This window comes from Cucurbitaria berberidis, assembly GCF_010015615.1.
Source record: "Cucurbitaria berberidis CBS 394.84 unplaced genomic scaffold K460scaffold_7, whole genome shotgun sequence".
NCBI classification, from domain to species: domain Eukaryota; kingdom Fungi; phylum Ascomycota; class Dothideomycetes; order Pleosporales; family Cucurbitariaceae; genus Cucurbitaria; species Cucurbitaria berberidis.
This window is the reverse complement of record NW_024468941.1, coordinates 82,604-100,669: the sequence shown is the minus strand read 5'-3', so window position 1 is coordinate 100,669 and position 18,066 is coordinate 82,604. Positions and strand designations below refer to the sequence as shown.

General features: G+C 50.5%; 8 protein-coding genes and 1 non-coding gene across 9 annotated transcripts; 3 read left to right on the top strand and 6 right to left on the bottom strand.

The window, feature by feature from the left end:
• Window positions 1-1,138: 1,138 nt before the first annotated feature.
• Window positions 1,139-3,059, bottom strand: K460DRAFT_348226 (uncharacterized protein; the record flags this gene model as incomplete). Its single annotated transcript, XM_040931375.1, has 4 exons — window positions 1,139-1,430; window positions 1,478-1,815; window positions 2,151-2,417; window positions 2,619-3,059. The coding sequence occupies 4 exons, from the start codon at window positions 3,057-3,059 to the stop codon at window positions 1,265-1,267; spliced, it is 1,212 nt and encodes a 403-aa protein (XP_040782660.1). The 3' UTR covers window positions 1,139-1,264.
• A 328-nt stretch (window positions 3,060-3,387) lies between these two features.
• On the top strand, window positions 3,388-4,041 carry K460DRAFT_322427 (uncharacterized protein; the record flags this gene model as incomplete). The annotated part of the gene is made up of 2 exons (XM_040930518.1): window positions 3,388-3,801; window positions 3,856-4,041. The coding sequence occupies 2 exons, from the start codon at window positions 3,388-3,390 to the stop codon at window positions 4,015-4,017; spliced, it is 576 nt and encodes a 191-aa protein (XP_040782659.1). The 3' UTR covers window positions 4,018-4,041.
• Window positions 4,042-4,068: 27 nt separating this feature from the next.
• Window positions 4,069-5,505, bottom strand: K460DRAFT_371314 (uncharacterized protein; the record flags this gene model as incomplete). Its single annotated transcript, XM_040934329.1, has 1 exon — window positions 4,069-5,505. A coding segment is annotated over one exon (1,381 nt), but the record flags the coding sequence as incomplete, so codon positions are not given.
• A 666-nt stretch (window positions 5,506-6,171) lies between these two features.
• Window positions 6,172-7,026, top strand: K460DRAFT_421104 (uncharacterized protein; the record flags this gene model as incomplete). Its single annotated transcript, XM_040938119.1, has 2 exons — window positions 6,172-6,460; window positions 6,510-7,026. 2 exons carry the CDS (start codon window positions 6,172-6,174, stop codon window positions 6,812-6,814), a joined length of 594 nt encoding a protein of 197 aa, XP_040782657.1. The 3' UTR covers window positions 6,815-7,026.
• A 1,198-nt stretch (window positions 7,027-8,224) lies between these two features.
• K460DRAFT_322426 (uncharacterized protein) lies at window positions 8,225-9,529 on the bottom strand (the record flags this gene model as incomplete). The annotated part of the gene is made up of 4 exons (XM_040930517.1): window positions 9,316-9,529; window positions 9,010-9,270; window positions 8,509-8,961; window positions 8,225-8,460 (listed from the first exon to the last, which is right to left on the bottom strand). Coding segments are annotated over exons 1-4 (1,128 nt in total), but the record flags the coding sequence as incomplete, so codon positions are not given.
• Window positions 9,530-10,754: 1,225 nt separating this feature from the next.
• Window positions 10,755-11,624, bottom strand: K460DRAFT_371310 (uncharacterized protein). The gene is made up of 3 exons (XM_040934328.1): window positions 11,183-11,624; window positions 10,920-11,132; window positions 10,755-10,874 (listed from the first exon to the last, which is right to left on the bottom strand). Exons 1-3 carry the CDS (start codon window positions 11,594-11,596, stop codon window positions 10,815-10,817), a joined length of 687 nt encoding a protein of 228 aa, XP_040782655.1. The 5' UTR covers window positions 11,597-11,624; the 3' UTR covers window positions 10,755-10,814.
• Window positions 11,625-11,693: 69 nt separating this feature from the next.
• On the bottom strand, window positions 11,694-14,830 carry K460DRAFT_371308 (uncharacterized protein). The gene is made up of 5 exons (XM_040934327.1): window positions 14,485-14,830; window positions 13,856-14,440; window positions 13,458-13,807; window positions 12,803-13,410; window positions 11,694-12,734 (listed from the first exon to the last, which is right to left on the bottom strand). Exons 1-5 carry the CDS (start codon window positions 14,640-14,642, stop codon window positions 11,961-11,963), a joined length of 2,475 nt encoding a protein of 824 aa, XP_040782654.1. The 5' UTR covers window positions 14,643-14,830; the 3' UTR covers window positions 11,694-11,960.
• A 59-nt stretch (window positions 14,831-14,889) lies between these two features.
• On the bottom strand, window positions 14,890-14,977 carry K460DRAFT_t72. Its single transcript has one exon. It is a non-coding gene; the product is annotated as a tRNA-Val (tRNA).
• Window positions 14,978-15,228: 251 nt separating this feature from the next.
• Window positions 15,229-18,037, top strand: K460DRAFT_322422 (uncharacterized protein). Its single transcript, XM_040930516.1, has 2 exons — window positions 15,229-15,553; window positions 15,718-18,037. The coding sequence occupies exons 1-2, from the start codon at window positions 15,420-15,422 to the stop codon at window positions 17,867-17,869; spliced, it is 2,286 nt and encodes a 761-aa protein (XP_040782653.1). The 5' UTR covers window positions 15,229-15,419; the 3' UTR covers window positions 17,870-18,037.
• The last annotated feature ends 29 nt before the right edge of the window (window positions 18,038-18,066 follow it).

The window sequence follows — 18,066 nt, the reverse complement described above, 5'->3', positions numbered from 1 at the left end:
AGCTTACGCGTCCCTACCTTGAGACGCCCGAGTGCTGACCGCACGGGTTGCGCGCAGCATTGGAAGAGCGATTGGTTGTCTACAGCGTCAAAGCGTTCCTTGCTAAAAAGGGGCTTCCCATAAGGGACCATAAGGGCCGAACTCTGCGAACCGCGCGGGCCATTTCCCCATCGACCTGACAGGTCAAAGGTTCGCGGTCCTGTCGCGTTGCCTTGCGGTAAACCCTGAGGGAGATGATGACCTGGCAGCAGTCCAACTTATATGGGAGCATAGCCCGTACGGTCCGCACCTTCCAGATTCTCTAGTCTTGTAAGGCCTGCGATCCCTTGCGGTAAACCATTTAGGTAAATGTGCTGGCCGTGCACCAGTGCAGCGAATACGGGGGAGTGACCCGCACGGTTCACACCTTCCAGATTCTCTGGTCTTGTAAGGCCTGCGATCCCTTGCGGTAAACTATTTGGGTGGATGTGCTAGCCGTGCACCAGTGCAAGGTATACGGGAGAATGACCCGCGCGGTTCGCAGGTCCAGGTTTTCTGGCCTTGTAAGGCCTGTGATCCCTCACGGTAAACCATGAACCGCGGTCATAACCCAAGCGCCTGCATTTTTGGAGTACACCGTAAGAGCTTGCGAACGGCCTGGGCTGTGCTGCGTGAATGTATTCGCTCCTACCAATCACCATAAGGGCAAACTTCCTCATTGGTATCGCGCGGAAATGTGAAACAGTACTCAAAGCATGGGTTGAAGCGTTTAGATTGTCTGCCTTGAACTAAATTGTGCCGCATCGAGGAACACGACGATCTACTTGCCCAAGTAGCGCGAGGACTGCCCAATACTGAGCTGAGACTTCAACACGGACCGGAGGTCCCCGCTCATTCCGTGTACTATACACCCAGCCATCTCTCCCTACCACAAACTCTCCAAGAATGACATCCTCGAGCATACGGCCACGGCGGCAGTATGACGGCTTGAGATTGTATATGAGCGCCTCACAAGTAACACAACGCTCAGCATGGTTTTCCAGGAGGTTCATATGAAGGAACTCTGATCGTGTAGGCTTTCTCGATATCCTTTGGACAACTGGGTCCGTCCAGCGGACATGTAAGGGACGTTGGAAGATCATGGTAAGACGGTTGAGTTGGAGATCGCAGAAAAATAGCTTTACTATTTAGATATATATGCGCTTAACGATTTACAGACTTCTGATGCCAACACCATACACAGGGAACTGAAACAGGACTATCTACAGTATTATGTTTACGATGCTTACTTCTCTTCGGTGCCTCGCGCCATCGAGTCTTCGGCATCGCAAGGCAACTCTGAAGGCGCACGGGCAGCGTTCAGAAAAGCAGTAATCTTGTTCATCCATTCTTCAATCGCATCAACGTCCTTTCGCAGGTTTCCGGCCACCTTTGACGCCTGTTTGATTTCTCTACTTCAAGTTAGCATATGGAATTGACTTCTAACACGAGAACTGACGTTTCCAGGTTCTGGACCTTTGTGTCTGTATCACGTCTCAGTTTCCAGACTGATCTGATGACTCTGTCCAAGTCCTCCCGGATTGAGCTCATGAGATCACCTTGGACAGCGCCATGATCGGCCGAAACCAGCTTGTATGGAAGTGTTGGCTCGGGGTAGTAATTCGGTTGTGGGAGGTAGTTTACTGCGGGGAGAAGAGGTTGATTATTGAAGTAATCTAGGTTGCAGCTGAGGTCCAGGGCAGCATTCGAAGCGTGCTCCGAGTTCGGTTGAGGAAGGAACGGACTGATAGTTGGATCGAGGTGGAACATACTGTCCCAATCCTCGTCTTTGGAGTTCTGTGAGAAAAGAGACATTTTGATATTGTAGTTGGTAATGAGGTTATGTGACAGTTATCGATGAGAAATGAAGGAGGAACGAAGCTGTAGATATAGCAATACGTAGCAAGTCCAACAAGCGATGACACTTTAAGCGCCTATCATCATACGGCCAAAATCTAAAATTATACAACCCTCATATCTCTGCGCCACCTTACGACTTAGCCGCCGTTGCTGCGCACCAATGTTCGAAACACTCATACGGTACCAGCTCCGGGAACGGTTCCAAGATACCATAGTCTGGATCTCGTGTCAGGTACCGATGCTTTGACATGATTAGCATACTTTCAAGGTACGAGCGGGGCACCCACAGGCTTTTCAAGCTTGGCGATGGCCGGCACACCCTCGTTGAACATACTGTCGACGAAGTCAACCAGGAGCTTGAAGCCGCTCCATTGCTCTCCATTCTCTAGACCGAATATCTTGTTGGATTTTCTGAGACGCCTCACCTCCACAGGATCCTTTAGTTTCTCGTTTGTCCTTCCGTTCATGCACTCGAGAATCACTGCTCCAAGGCATTCGAGATCACGGTTTGGAGTTAGCTTGGTTGGATTCCAAATGGCCTCCTCGAAGTTTGCTAATCGATGTGATCAGTTGGTCGTTGCATGTCCCAAAATACGGCTTACATAGGAGGGGCTTTCCCCCAGGACAAATTCTTATCGTTGCAATCGATATCGAATTGTGCACGATTCCAGCGAAAGCTATGTGCTTCACAGCGAGGAAGATCTATAGGTGTTAGGGCATTATCTCGGATAGTCGAGAACGAACCTTACTGAGCTAGCTAACACGCGAATATGCGCTTCCTCAAGCTGCATATGATACGTCAAGACTCCTGCAAGGCTGCAACGAGCGTATTCTAATTGAAAATATAACGACGTCTCCGTCTCAAATGCTTGCTTGATAGTTGAAACATGTAGATGATCCGACAGCTTAGTTAATACTTCAAGTTCTTTTCGGCCTGCTTTAAGGCTCATCTCTTTCACCATTACTAGCTGGCCTTGTTGGATGCACACAATCCAGACGTGCTCCCCTTCGGTCAGACTTCCTTGCCGGTTCAAGGTCTTCCATGGGCTCCCACGGATCTCCTTGGATGGGGATGAAAGCCGTTTATCATTCTGCAGTGCTTTCTTCAGTAGTGCTGCTTTGGTAGGCACTTGTGGCCTTGGGTGTCGCTGGAAAGCCTCCTCAATCGCTTCTGAGGTCATTGTTGCGGATGGGACAGTTCGCAATGGGGTAGTAGGGTATATCTCCAAAAGGGTGCATGACGAGAATCTGCCACTGTACTGTCGGAAGTCGGTATACTTGAACCAGATCTTGGGCGAGTGCGCGGTTCCCGTAGTTGGTTGTGGCTGTACACATCGTCAAACAGGAACGTGACCAAGAAACCGCGGGCGTACATCCGGATAAGGATTTGGGTCCATATGCTTGCGCATAAAGAGTCCTCGCGAACGCTCCCAGACATGGTCCATCTTCATCGTATCGTTCTCATTCATACTCTTTCATTCTCACCAACACGAGTTTCCACGCATAACGATGGCCGCAGCAGAAGTAACTTGGCCCTCCTTGGTCTGGTCGCGTCATAGGCAGAACGATACAGCCAATCAAACCGCGGAGGCCCACACTCCGACATGGCCCGCACCACTGCCAACACCCAGCAACAGCGTCGCCGCACAACCTCAGCCGAACCTCTATCTGCAATTATCGCAGATCTTGGAGTGGGAGATTTGGAATCACAACCAAACGCGTGCTGGACTATGCTCAGAACTTACTCGTCGTACCGAGTTGGAGGCCCAAATCTGGAAAGCCTCACACGATCTCGCACAATGGCAAGAGACATGCCAAACAGTGTATGGAGCACTTAATGAGCATCGCGAGGAGAATGCGAACCTGAAGCTTGACTTAGAAGCCGCCACTTCTGAGCTTCGTCGCCTCAAGGAACAGCAGCAGGTACGCTTTATCATTCAAGTGTTGTCTCAACTAAAGCTTATTTCGGTCTTCTAGCCTTGCTCCGTCCATCACGAAGCCACGGCCGCTGTCGAAGGAGAAATTGCGATGGGAAACAACGTGCTGCCGAAAATTGAGGAGGCGGAGGAAGTGGGATCGTGGCGTCTGGGGTTCATTCGAGATATCGAGCAGCATTTCAATGACCGCAGGAGCGTATGATCTGTTGTGGAAATGAAAGCGGATAGAGATACATAGGTGTAAATAAAAATCTACATGTTCATTAACTAGATCAATCCGGAAAAAATGTTCTACTGAGCTACCCATCATTACATTGCAGCAGCATAGTCCTCGTCACTTCCATCCTCCTCAGGCTCAACTTCCGTCCCCGTTAACTGACGTGATATGTTCCGGAACCGAAGCATACTCTTACCTAGCTTTATCACAAGCTTTCTCTCATTGCTTGACGTTACCACTTCATGGAGTTTGCCCGAGATACGTAAGTAACTCTGGCGCAACTCCACCACGTCTTCATGGCTTAAGCAATCTTGTAGAAGCCAGTCTTCAGCCAATTGCATCCTGCCGTCGAATCTTTGCGCACCCTTCACAGCATTCATCGTTGGTAACTCCATCAGTTCCTTCCACTGGACCTGTACAGGCTTCCAATATTTTTCCCACTTTTCCACATTTCTCTGCTTGATCGAGGCCCACGAAACCATGTTGGTTTCAGTCCTCTGACGGGACGTCCTTTTCGGCCAACGCAAGTCGCCATGTTCAGTATTGCTGCCAGGAGTGTGATCCGCCATAGCAACGTCTTTGTCCGCATCTTGCAGTGGCTCATCCTCGTCGATCACAATTGGCCTCGCAAAAGTACCAGGTTCTGAACCGGGTGCGTCTCGATCCATCGATGGAGGATGTTGGGTAGGCGACAATGTGCCATGAACATTGGCTGGCGACTCTTGGCTGCCAGTAATCTCTTGCCGATCTGTATCTGAGAGTCCTTCAATTGATGACTCGGTGCTTGCAACGTGATGTTCTTGCGTAGATCCCGAATATTGTGGAAGTGATGGTTGAAGACGGTTTTCCTCGTTGCGATCCGATATCTGCTGAGCGGAAGAAGGATGGTCCAGATCCTGATCTTCTGGCACTCCCATCGATTCACTCTGAGCCGCCGAAGCCTCTTGTTCTTTGGTGTCGCCGCTGATATGGCATGTTTCGGAGTCCATCCGTTGTGGGGCTTGAGGCTCCGCCGTCATATTGAATCGGGCACCCCGGTCGGCTTCGAGTTGATCTGGCAGAGTCCGAAACGCACGCTGCTCACACGCTACTGATTCTGTTTGTTCGGAAGTTTGCTGGAACGGTTCCAGCGTCGGAAGGATATCATCCGTCTTGGTTTCTTCATCTGGAAGGGCTTCTGCTATCGTGTGGTCAGGCGCGTGTTTCGGAACTTGGTGGGCGTGGAGCGCATTGTCTAAGCACTGGCCCTGTGCTAAGGTCGATATGCCAGTAACTTCGGAGATGGTTAAGCTGGTGGTGCATGGTGCGCTCTGCTTCTCGATCAAGTGCTCGCTCGGGGCGGAGCTCCATATGGTGGTGATTTTGGACATGGTCAAAGTTGTGGTACTCGGAGTGCTCTCATCCTCTTCAGGGCCGGAAGCGAAAAGATGAAGAGCTTCCTCCATCATCTCGCCAACATCTGGTAATTGCATGGGGAGAATGGAATGCATGGTGTAGTATGTCTCTCTCCTCGCTGGGAAGTCTGCACATACTTATACATGTTGCTTTAGGCTACGACGAATCGCCGATGGTTCTATTTCTGTCCCCTTCGGCCTCACGGTTAATTCATGCCGACACGGGGCACACTGGAGGGCGTTCAAGTACGTACTGCTAGTGGCTCGCATCATGGCACTCCGAGACCACCGAGCTGCACTGTGGATTCAGCTGCACACCATCTTATGCTCTACCAAAGCCCCCATTGGCTTTGCACGGGGATACAAGAATAGTTGCATGAACATATTGCCGCCATGGTGTCCATGTTATCCTGCGCCGCCACCTTGGGGTTGACTATTCAAGGCACCTGATTTATGCTGTCTGCATCATTGGCTCTGGTAGCACCGTGTGAAGGGCTACTATGCCATTATTAGTTCATGTAACCCATACGGAGGAGTTCAACTCCATCGCATGAACATATTGCCGCCATGGTGTCCATGTTATCCTGCGCCGCCACCTTGGGGTTGACTATTCAAGGCACCTGACTTATGCTGTCTGCATCATTGGCTCTGGTAGCACCGTGTGAAGGGCTACTATGCCACTATTAGTTCATGTGACCCATACGGAGGCTTGTATCGGCCGCAGCGAACATTTCCTGGCTTCATGATGGGGGGGCTGTGGGAGCTTGTTGGTGTCAAAGTTGTGCCGCTCCTCTCCGACAGGTCCACCTCCCGGAGATCACGCATGCATATTCACCAACGCGGCGTCATAAGCGTTGTCCTGAAGGGTAGCGTGTCTCAGCATGCAGAACCTGGTACGGTGATAGCGTGCTCCGACAGCCCCCGATCTGGCTGGGATCTGTTAAGGACATATAAGCTGTCTGGGTGGACACAAGCAGTAGATCAATGGAGTCCTCTCAACATAGGAAATACGGCCTCGATGAAATCTTCCGAAGGTAAGTAAGGCATGTGTGACCCCAATAATAAGAGCTAACAGTCAAGCAGTGGACAAGGTCTTCCTTTTACGATTGAGTGGGATAGTACCGAGAAATCTGCCACCCTCGTCTTGTTGCCTTGCACCATCACCAACCTCCCCCAAGAACACATTTGCGGCATCCACCCTTCACAAGAGTCTACATCCAATGCCAGCTCATCAGGAGATGCTAGCGTCCTCATCTACGCTCACCTTGGACACCTTCTTGACACGGAGGTCCAGGACGATCTACCACATATCTCAAGCCCTCCCGCGAAATTGCTTCCAGCCCCAGCTTTTCAAGATAGACAACTTCCGAGGACACCGCCGCGTCTGAGCTGGATGCAAGACCAGAATAACTCAGATATACGTTCTATCGCTTCATGCTCCGCCATCTTGATAAAGTCCACGGGCCTTTATATCCAAGTGGAGTTTGTGGATCAAGTCATGTCAGCTGAGCGAATCCTCGAGTTTCTAGCCAGTTGTAGAGCGCCCCCGCACGCTGTCATTTACTCTTTAAGTGCGAAGCTGCAAGGGAGTCACTCCACCGACACTATCTGTATGGATATCGAAAGCGCATTGCACCATGCTTACGACCATTCAAATGAGGTAGAGGTGTGCTGGAAAAGCGATGTTGTGCCACTCAACTCTATCATGTTCTGTTCTCTTTGGAAGGAGTTCTCAACACTTTATTGGATAGCCATTGACGCAATGATTGCCACAGGTATCCGGATGATGCGGCATGTCTTATTGGTACTTCATGTATTAAGCAGTGTCTAGTCTACTAGCATCTACAGCCTTGTCTTTTGGGGATGAACCTCCCTGCCAATTCTGCAACAGTGCTTTCAAGTGACCTCGCTTCCAGACAATGAAGGCTAGTAATGCTATGGTGATAAGAATTGTCACAATTAGACCGATCAGTACAGGCCCGTGAAGCCCCCCTCCTTTCGAAGCTCCCCGTGAGGACCCTCTAGGACTCGAGGGTGTCATTTTGCCGCCTATCCTTACCCTCTGCCGCTCATTAGTTCTATTCGTAAGAAGCAGCGTGATGACTTACCATAGTGAGCCTTCAGAAGGCGTTCGAGGGTTGAATGAAATGCTTCAATTAATCGAAATTGGCGTGGGCGCTGCTTTCCTGACGTTTCTGGGAGAGTTCCAGCTTTCTCCAGCTTCTGCTCGGAGGTGAGGTCACTACAATTATGAATCAGTGAGTTTGACAGGCCATTGGAGGACTTAATTACATGTATCGAGGTGGCTCGTCGCTGAACTCTTCCTGAGAGTTCTTTGCCGCGGTTTCGGGAGAGTAGCTTAAGATTATCCAGCACATGCTTGTTTGGTATATCTGACGGTTGGGATATTTGTGAGCATCTTTATAGTTTTCCCCTTGTGCCAAATACCCGTAATATGGCATGAATTACAGGCTCCAGAATTCGGCAGAATCCTGAACCATCCTAATGTGAACCCGTTTGCTGTAGTTCGGGGCACTATTTAAAGTCTGGGGCGATGTCACATATGGGGCTGTGCTGCCCCCTGAACGGCAAACAGGAATGGGGGAGGGCGTTTCACCTTCATGCCTGCAAATTCACTCGGGCATCCGTTGGACAGCAACCACATGCGCGTTGGGAGATATGTACACATGCATTATAATGAAAGAAGCTTAATTTACGTAACTAGTTTACAATTCAGAGTACTGTATTCAAACCAACTTGGACTCCTATCAGCACCCGGAGCATTCCTCGTGATGCTCATGGCACGAGACCCAGACCTGCTTATCGTGTTGGTACCATAGTCGAGTGTATCAGCGTGACTTACCTCCTCATCCCGAAAGCAGTTGTAAACTAGCATATCTCCTTTACGCTCGATTGTGATGAATACTCGTGTTTCATTCGGCAGTATGTGGCATTCGAATGCTTGGACACCGCCGTCGGTGTAAGGCAGGGAATGACCAAATAGATTATGAACGTAAAACCCAGTATGATAGAACTGTCGAGAGTAAGTACAATTTTGAGAGGACATAACATACGGACTTACGTTCTCTGGAGCCTCGTATATATGGTGTACGACTTCGGGAAACCCGAATGGCAGTTCAAAGGCGTCATCTTCGCCGCCACGTTCCACACACCGATGATGGCACCTGTGCACGCGGAAGACTGGGGGCTGCAGCTTTTCCGGGAGCACGGCCCAGTCATTAGTAGGTGCAACTAAATTATTGTGCACATCCATGTACATTGGCGGCGTGTCGCTGGGGTCTGTGTACTCGGGCTGATGGGGATTTGAATGTACCATTTCTGGAAAATTCATGGTGACCGAACACTCGATCTCCGTATCAGATGGCGTTTGTGGAATTGGAACATAGTAGGTTTGTTCCAACGGATTACCTCGTGGGCTATCTATTTGAGACGGTTCTCGTGCCGGGGGTAGGGAGTATTCGGCATTGATGACGCCAGATGCATGGACCAGATGTTCTTGCATTGCTGCCGTATACTATTCTCGTTAGAATTAACACGTTTCGAAACGATCAATGCAACTCACACTTGGTTCAGAAATGGTCGAATCATAGACCTGTACATCTCCAGGCCTCCTAACTTCCATGTATACGCTCGCGCCTGAGGACTGGGAAAAGCGCCCAAGTAGAAGGAAGAGAACGTCTTCTTCATGCAGCGGTTTGATCTTGCGTAGAGATTCCTGATATTCGCAAATAAGTCGTTCGATATTGCTGAACGCTTGACTGTATTGTACGTCAATAACCTGGGGAGCATCGAGACATTGGTACTCTGCCGGGGAGCCAACACCCTAGCATGTTTAGTCTTCACCTATCAAGTGGTTTGCTTAACTTACGTGGCTGAACTCAAGGAATGAGTCTTTCATGCATTCTATATGAGCTCGATAGTCCTCTACTCCGGGCCGGCCGTTCGTGGCAAACGCGGAGCGGTACTTGGCATTTCTAATCCTCCATTGAAGGTCTATTCCTTCCGCTTCGTAGGGGGGTGGAGCTGTTGGAGATGAGGTTGAATTCATTGCGTAGACTTGATAGCTAAGCGGAAAAGGCGGGTGACTGGCGGTGGAAGGGACAGCAGAAGATCGAGCGACTACCTGATAACTTTCACGCTTCCTATGGGTTGTGGAGAGTTACTGTGCCGCAACTTAGGCGTACTTTGGCTGACATTGTTGCAGGCGCTTGGAACGTGCAGTGTACGCACATCATGTGCCATCGCTAATCTTGATCAGGTTACGGGTTCTAGAAGATGGTTGTTGCGTGCAGCGATCAGCAATACCGATCCCTGTATCCTGCAAGCACAGCGCTTAACATGCTTGCGCTTGGGCCAGCCTGTTCGCAGAATAGGTACCGAGTCCTGGGGCCAGGACCCGTATCCCCGGCAGGTTCGCTTGCGTTCGTCACTGCCGCGCTTAAATTAAGGTGGAACGGCCAGCCAAATCTATAGCTACTAATTCTAGACATGCTAGGCTTTCTCTCTTCAATCATGTTGCTTGGTGGCGTGTCAGGCCTGCCCCAATCCTCTGTTCCCGTAGGAAACGACGTTTGCTATACTCTCCCTCTGGGATTTGCGGTGAACGCAACGTTCTCAATCCTTCGGCCCTGTTACTGCATCCGAGACCACTATCCTCTCGACTCACAATTCGGTGAAGACGAGCCGTGTCTTGTAAGGTTACCACATCATATTTTAGCGCCATCTTCTAATCTTCTTTGTAGCTGGTTCGTTCAGAAGAAGCCAAAGCTGATCTTAACCAATATAGTATGTGGTTCTGGGAGACTACAGAGGGGTTCCGTTACTCTTATGCTGAATGTTGGAGGGATGATATACTTGCTTGTCGAATAGCTCAGGGTGATTAGTGTTAGATTAGCCAACAAAATCTTTAAGTCATAGAAATTCAGCGTCACAGCACAACTGTTAACCGTGAACGTACTCTAGCTTACAGTCACAGGATCTTTGCAACCCTAAGCTGATGCTTCACAGCTACTTCCGGGAGACGCGCAACACGCTTGCTGTACTTAGCGATTAGTTGTAAGTGTATCCGACTGTAAGACCACACCATCCAACCTCTCGACGCAAATATGACTTTTCTTACGAAATACATCGAGCTACTCAAAAGGACAGCATCAATTCCACGAAAACTACGTAACAGAATATTCCCGGTTGCGGTAGTGGAGCACTACGAGTACCTCTCTAGCTGCGAATCCTGGGATTATCGAGGTGTGTGAGTTCACGAAACAACGAGATAAAGCTGACGAACGAATAGATATGGGCATTTAGATACACCGTTATATGTAGTTAATAGATGATTCGCCTGCAATGTTGGTTTCTCACTACAAAGTATCATACCATTTGACCATTACTACTAGCCGCGACGGCTACGTTAACAACCTGCTCGTAGGCCTGTAATCAGTGAGCGATCGCCGTACAAGGCGAGTGGAAGCAAACCTTCGGTTGTGGAGCAGACCTTGATGCCGAGTCAACTGAGTTGTATACGTAGAAGCTCCCACCAAAGCGAACTATCATGTATACCTCCGTCTCGGACATCTGGCAGAGCTGACTCGCCTTTCGAACTAGTGTGTTGAGTCGAGACTGGAGTTTAGGGGCTTGCGTATAGATGCGCGGAGGGGGATTGGGAACGTGATACGTCTTTGACGAGGTCTAAGATTGTAAGCTTTTGTTTGCTATCAGGCTTGGGGTTCTAAACTCACCTGGCTTTGGTGCACCGAGACGGTATTCGGCAAGACGTCTTTGCTGGTCACAAGAGCAGAGTCGGTAGGCGTGGAGCTGCGTGGGATCGCTGAATTTTCACAATACGCGGGGAGAGGCTCAGATGAAGTTTCGTCCAACTCTTGAAGGATGTTGTGCAGTTGAGCTTCGAGTTGCTGCTGGCGCGTCGGTTTCGATGCCTGGTGAGGAGAACCACAGGAAGTAGACGAACGAAAGAGCGGAAATGCCTGCGACTCTTGCGGGTCCTCAAAGTCCACAGTGAGTCGAGCCTGGTGCTCAAGTTCCAATGCCAGCGGTGAGGGTATTCGTACAGGTGAAGGCGTCGCGCTTGTGGCACGCCTTTTACTGAGCTTGGCGAGCCGGCGCTCGGACTGTTTTACGCGGTGAACCGGCATCCTGCGTACGTTGTGTGGTGAAGTCATGTCTGCGACTCTTGCTACGAGGCATCAATGCATTATATATGATCCCTCCAGTTTGTTATTTCACTCTTAAAATAGCTCATTTATTGTATGACTACAGCTACAGCGAATCGACATACCACCTTCCAGCGCGCGTCAAGACCTCCCCACCGGTACACACTCTAAGCGCTGAAGTCGTACGAGACCCCAGCACTACTCCCCGTCGTCGTAATGCGGCGTTGCAGTTCTGCATGCCACCAGCCACGTCGTCGTCGTCAGCAGTTAGGCTTTTCCGCCGTCCTGTTATCCTGCGAGGACCTCAGGGCGGACGCTCAGCTCCAAACGCTAGAAACGTCCCGCTCTAAGTCGCCCCGTCCTCGTCGCTGTGTCCTGTTACTGTGCCTATCTCCACGACACTACGCTTGTTCAGGCGTTGATCCATTTCACTACTGTCTGAATCCGGCGTTTTCCGCTTGGTCCTTCGGGGCCCGAATGGTGTGACGCCATGTATAACATTAGCGTGACTCCAGAAGTCCGACTCTGAGTTCAATGCATCTTCGCACAGTGGATGAGGGCACATATTTGGGACGCCAAACCGCTCCAGATGCGACTTGATATGCCGGTGCAGGACATCGATGTCGGTGAACTGGGCGAAGCGCACCGGTAGAGGTTTATCAGCCCCTAGGCAACACAAACAGTGTGCAGCGACCCCAACCACCCCGCCATCCTTTATAAGACCGCAGAATCTGTCTAGGACGTCGAAATGTTCTTTCTGAAGGTGCGCATCCCACACCTCGTCAGACTGACACCACAAGCCATGCTCATAACAGTAATGCATCCTTGTGGGCATCGTCCATTCGTTGGGGACGCGGTGCTCCTTGGAAATGTGGTGGGCAAGGTCCCTGCTTCTTTCGAAACTCTTGCAGCAGCCGGCCCATAGGCACTGATGCGATCTCATTTGGTCGAGGTGGCGTGCGACATGGCGCACATACATCTCGCAGGGTTTACCTTCGAAACGGTAATCGCAATCGTTCCAAAGACACGTACGACTCAGCGCAAACTGGCCTGCCATACGTTCTCTTTCTTCATTGATACGTCGTTGGCGTGCACATTGAAGCAAATGGCCATGCATTTGGTATGCCCGCAACCTAATTGTCTATTAGAAGAAATCAGAGAAACAAGAAGATGTACTTACTGGGTCAGATCCGTTCTGCAAACTCTGCAGCGGCCGTCATTGGTCGGTTCTGCGGTTACATATGCCCAGCACTTCTTCTGAGGCATGGCTAGCTTAATCAGGGGTCCAAGGATTGTTTGGAAAGAAAGCTCGTCATGAAGTTCGCCATCGCTAAACATAAGATCGATGATGGCTTTGCGCTCCAGTTCGAACTTCAGGACTGCTTTCAAATAACGAGACGGCTTGCGAGAAGGTGTTTGTTTGAGAGAAGTTGCCTGTCTCATTTCCCCTGCTCTTGTTGGACTGCCCGTTCCCTCAAGAAAAGCTTCACGGTCTTTTTGGTAAGCCTCCGCTCTTCCACGCCGTCTGAGCTGGTACATCTGTGCCGAGGACAGCGACGACATAGTCACATCAATTACACGCCGTGGTTCGGTCAGCGTGGAGCCCGACGGACGGGGCGCAAGTAAGTTCCGCTTTGCCATCATGGAGCTGGCCTCGTCGTAAAGTTTGGGACGCTGCTCTTCTCCTAGAACTATTGATTGACAGTCAATGCCAACGAATCCCGAGACGTAACTTTGCCCTGTACTATCGCTATTATGTGATAGCAAAGTTCTTCTCTCCAAGGCTGTAGCGACCTCTGTCAACATGTAAGCGTTGTACCCATAGTCGAAATACAACACTTACTTTCTACCGCACGTGCAAAAGCCCTCCTGAAGCAGTACGCACTGAGCTTCTCTTGATAGCCAGCTCTCTGACCGACATTCTTCAGAATGCTGTTCAAACTATCGTAGGTCCAGATCCTGGTATCGGAGATGGTTCCATTCTGAAGCGCATTTCGCATAACAGGTCGCTCCCGAACGCCAGGCTTGTACTTGGCCGTGTAAAATTCACTGCCTACAATGGGCTTTGCGTTCTCGAGATCATCGTATGACACCAAGTCTGAAAATGCGTTATCTGCGAAAGCGAGTGACAAAAACCATGTCACGGGGCACATCCATCGCTGCCTTGGACGTTCACATAAGATGATGATAGGTCTATACAGTAGTCAGTGATCTGAAAAGCCAGCCACGAAGGATACCTACGCGTGTTTCTTGTATTCTCGATGCCCTTTCCGATTTCTAAGCCTAACGTTGATGCGCCAACCGGGATTGTCCTTGTTTTGCGAATAAACGAGGTCAATATCCTTGTAGAGCAAGCCTTCGTTGCTATTAGGCCAGGCGTCTGACTCGATGACTTCTCCTGGCCGGACACCTGTGAAGGCCATGATCTGGATAAGAAAAACCAGCTGAACCCTTGTGCGAGAATGAAGGGTTTGGTGCTCGTCGCTAGCGATGAGAAACCATAGGATGTCTTTGGCCACTGGATATGTAGCAATTGGTTTTGCATGGGCGGACGTTGACACTAGACCTCGTCGAACCAGGTCTGTGAGGATGAAAGTACTCACTGCCTCATTCTCCTGCTTGGTGTATTTGTGGCCCGTGTGAATATTGATTGCACGCTTCAGACTGTTGAATCGGTTGAAAGCGGTGGAGTCAGTAATAGCTTCGTCGATTGTACCGGTGCACGTTTGAGCAAGCCATTCTAGATAAAGCTTGATCTCGTGGATTGTCGGTGCTTCCGTAAATCGTTGGTCAACCACCGGCTTCCCGAGATAGTCTTCAGAAAAGCTAGACAGTCAGCATAGTCAATAACTCTATGAGAGGTAACTTACCTAGACCATTTCTGTATCGCAAACTTATATGATACATATGCAGATGGTTTCAGGCTCTCCTTGACAGCCTCAGCGGTTAGAGGAGCTGGTGGTGCGTTTGCCTGACGAGCGCGCCGCTTCAGGTCTTCTAGGTCTACTACTCTGGCTCCTCCCTTCATTTCGTCTTATTGGAATGAGGATAGTAGTATGGAAAACGGTATGGGAATGCCGTGAAAGGGAGCAAAGGCGCAGAAGGCCAGAGTACTTCAAGCGACGAGACATGGCAGGCGGTGCAAAAAGGAGAAGCGCCGGGTGTTGGATCACCGCAGGTCGGTATCCCGATGGCCGTCGACAGAAATCACAATCATGTCTTGAGCTTGGTGTGGCAACCCGTATCGATACCCCAGAAGGCAGAAACAAAAAGGATGACTCAGCCGTGGCTCGAACACGGGACCTTCAGTGTTGCGCTAAATAGCTGTTAGACTGACGTGATAACCAACTACACCACCGAGCCGTGATTTGATGAAGAAATGATCTTTTGTATATCTTATAACCAAGGTAAATCAATCCTCACCTGTCACACAGCAAGCCTAATGAGATCTCTCCTCGAGAGAAGGTTTATTAGCTCAGGAACTGCCAAGCGGATCGTGCGAAAAATTCGTGATTGGTGGATTCAGGGGCTCCCGCGTGCGGTGGAGACACATAGCCGAACGAGCAAGTAGTGAACAACATGATTTATCAAGCTCCCTAAGCTCGAAAGTTCACAGTTTACTCCATAGATATCATACTTCAAGATCCCAATACTAAAATTCATTGAAGGTCCTCCTTGTACCGGCCATAATGCGACGACCTCGACATGCCGGCACAATCGCCAGTACCCGACGCCAACAGACCCCCGCGTTCTATAGTTCCCGACATCTTCAAACACCGACATCTCCCTCGCTCCAGGATGAGGCATGGAAACAAATGCCCCACAATCCTCGCCTTTTGGCGCGCAGGGTTCCGTCAACCAGGATGACGACGCGTCAAAGAGTAAAAGAACACAGATTGCCTGTCTAAACTGTAGGAAGCGAAAGAGTAGATGTCTGTTGTAAGTTTGCGCTTCTTTCTATGCGTCGGCTATAGCCTCGAAAGCCATTGCTTCTGTCGAGACAGAGGAGATGTTTGTCTTCGACTACTTTTCAGCTGTGTTTCGAGGAGGCCACAAAGGATTCAATTCACCCAGGCTGCTGTACAGATATTAATTCCCTCCAGAGACTCTGACAACTCGATACCCTGCCTGCGATGCAAACGCGACAATCTCGACTGCGTACTAGGTGGCAGCAACCGCGGCGGGCGACGAGTCCGGAAAAGACGTACAGACGAATCGCAACCGCATGTTCAACCACCTCTCCCATCGTTGACGGTCGTCGCGCCTGAAGATGGGAGCTTCCATACGTTGGGAAACTTGGGCACATGGTCGGAATCCAGAGTGCCACCGCAGTACGAAGATAGCCACGCGACGCGATCCGAGTCCTCACATACCGACGAGCTTCCGTTCTCGAACCTACAAAACCCTTCCGATGCGCTGGGCATACTAGCCAGAGTCGCGGGCGAAACAAGCTCCAACGAGAACGAGGGAAATGGGATGAATACTGGACAGGTCGGGCCCTCGATATCCAGCATGCCAGCGCCCTTGTCCTTTTCATATCCGTTACTAGACCGGGGTATACTCACTGTCCACTCGCTGTGTCAGCTTCTCGTGCGATTCCAGCAGCAGTATCATCCGTACTACCCACTAGCTCCAGCGCATGCATTCGAAACGTCGAAGCTAGCAGACATGGTCAAAAAAGAACCTCACCTCCTTACTGCCATCCTCCTCATCGCCTCGAAGGATCTAGTCGACGAACCCCACATATACGAAGCTTGTTCCGAACACATGAAGAGCCTGGTGTCGGACCTAGCAGCAGGGGGCGACGCTGATATCGAGGCTGTAGAGGCGCTACTACTACTGGCAGAATGGGCACCTTATACGCAGCGCGGTTCGGGCCACGTTGGTAAAGGAGAAGAGGATAAGGAGAGCTGGATGCACGTCGGCCTTGCGCTGAGGATCGCATACTTCCTTGCCTTGGACCGCTATTCCTTCCGCTTCGTCGACCAAGGAAAAGACCCAAATCACAACCGCAAAAGACTCATATGGACAGCAGCATACGTATCCGACCGACACATTAGTATCAGAATCGGAAAAGCATTCTGGTCCCGCGGTCCAGGACCACTCACTACCCTTCGACGAGAAGACTATCCCTCGCTGATACCGCGCAGTCCCAACGAGGAAGATTACGCCTCCATCTTCCAGGCGAACCTGGAGCTTACGCAGCTATTCAGTAACGTTCATGACACGCTGTATTCAAACCCTGGGTCTAGTTTTCGCTCACATATGAGCGGCAGCTACATCAAATTCATCGACGACTTCCGCTCGGCTATCTATGGGTGGAAAAGTGTCTGGGGCACACTGACATGCTCTCCGCCCCTTAAAGCCAGTCTTCTCATGTCATACGACTATCTGCGTCTGTACACCAATGCCTTTGCGTTCCAGGCCACGGTTCTGCGCGCTCTTCCCGCTAGTACCACCAGTTCTTCGAGTGCAGACTTGGGTGTCGGTGTGACTAGTGGTAGTGGAGGAGGAAGCGGACAGGGCATGCAAGTTCCCCAACGCGTCTTCGTAAATAACGTCGGCGCAGTAGGCGACGCGCGATTTATATACGAAGGCCTCGACGCCGCAAAAGCCATCTTAACAACCGTGAACAACTTTGTTGACCCAGAGCGCTCGCTACGCTTCATGCCGTTGCGGTACTATCTATACCTCGTGTACGCAGGCGTCTTCCTGTACCGCGCGCGCTGCACGGGCGTCATCTCCGCCGACGAAGATCGCGCTATTCGCGCCATGATCAACGAAACAGTAGCCAGATTACAAAGAAGCGCCGTGGGAAGTGCCACTGGGAGTGGAATACAGCACCCAGGCAGTCGGTACAGTCAATTGCTTAAACTGCTCTGGGCCAAAGTCCCGCGAAAGGACAAGACGGCGCGGTCTAACTTTCGCCATCCGGGCACGCATTATGCTTCTAACCCTGTGGATCAGAACGGGTTCCCGCAGCATGTGCCGGCTGCACAACAGAGTCCGCAGGCTAGCGCGGGAAGTGTGGGGACTGGCGAGAGTCCTGCGTTGACGGAGCAGATGGGAGATTTTGGGTGGACAGATTTGGGTGCTGTAAGTGAGTTTGCAGTGCATGGTGGTGGTGGAGCGCAGGCGCAGGATGAAGCTGCTTTGTGGAATGGGTTTTTGCCATTGGATATGGGGTGGAATGCGCAGGGCTTAGGATTTGAGGGAATGGGGTTCGATAACAACGAGCTGGGCATGCTGTTCTGATGGACTATATATATACTCGTGTTAAGTACCTTCGACTTTTAATGTACAACCAAGTGCTAATATTTTTTTTACTACATACATGTCGTCGTGTAGGGGATTAAATGTCAAGATGAGATTATAGCTCTAATTGTGCGTTGCATACCTACTCTTTGTTATCGTTGACTGTACTTAAAATTAAAAATAGCTGTGTCAATAAG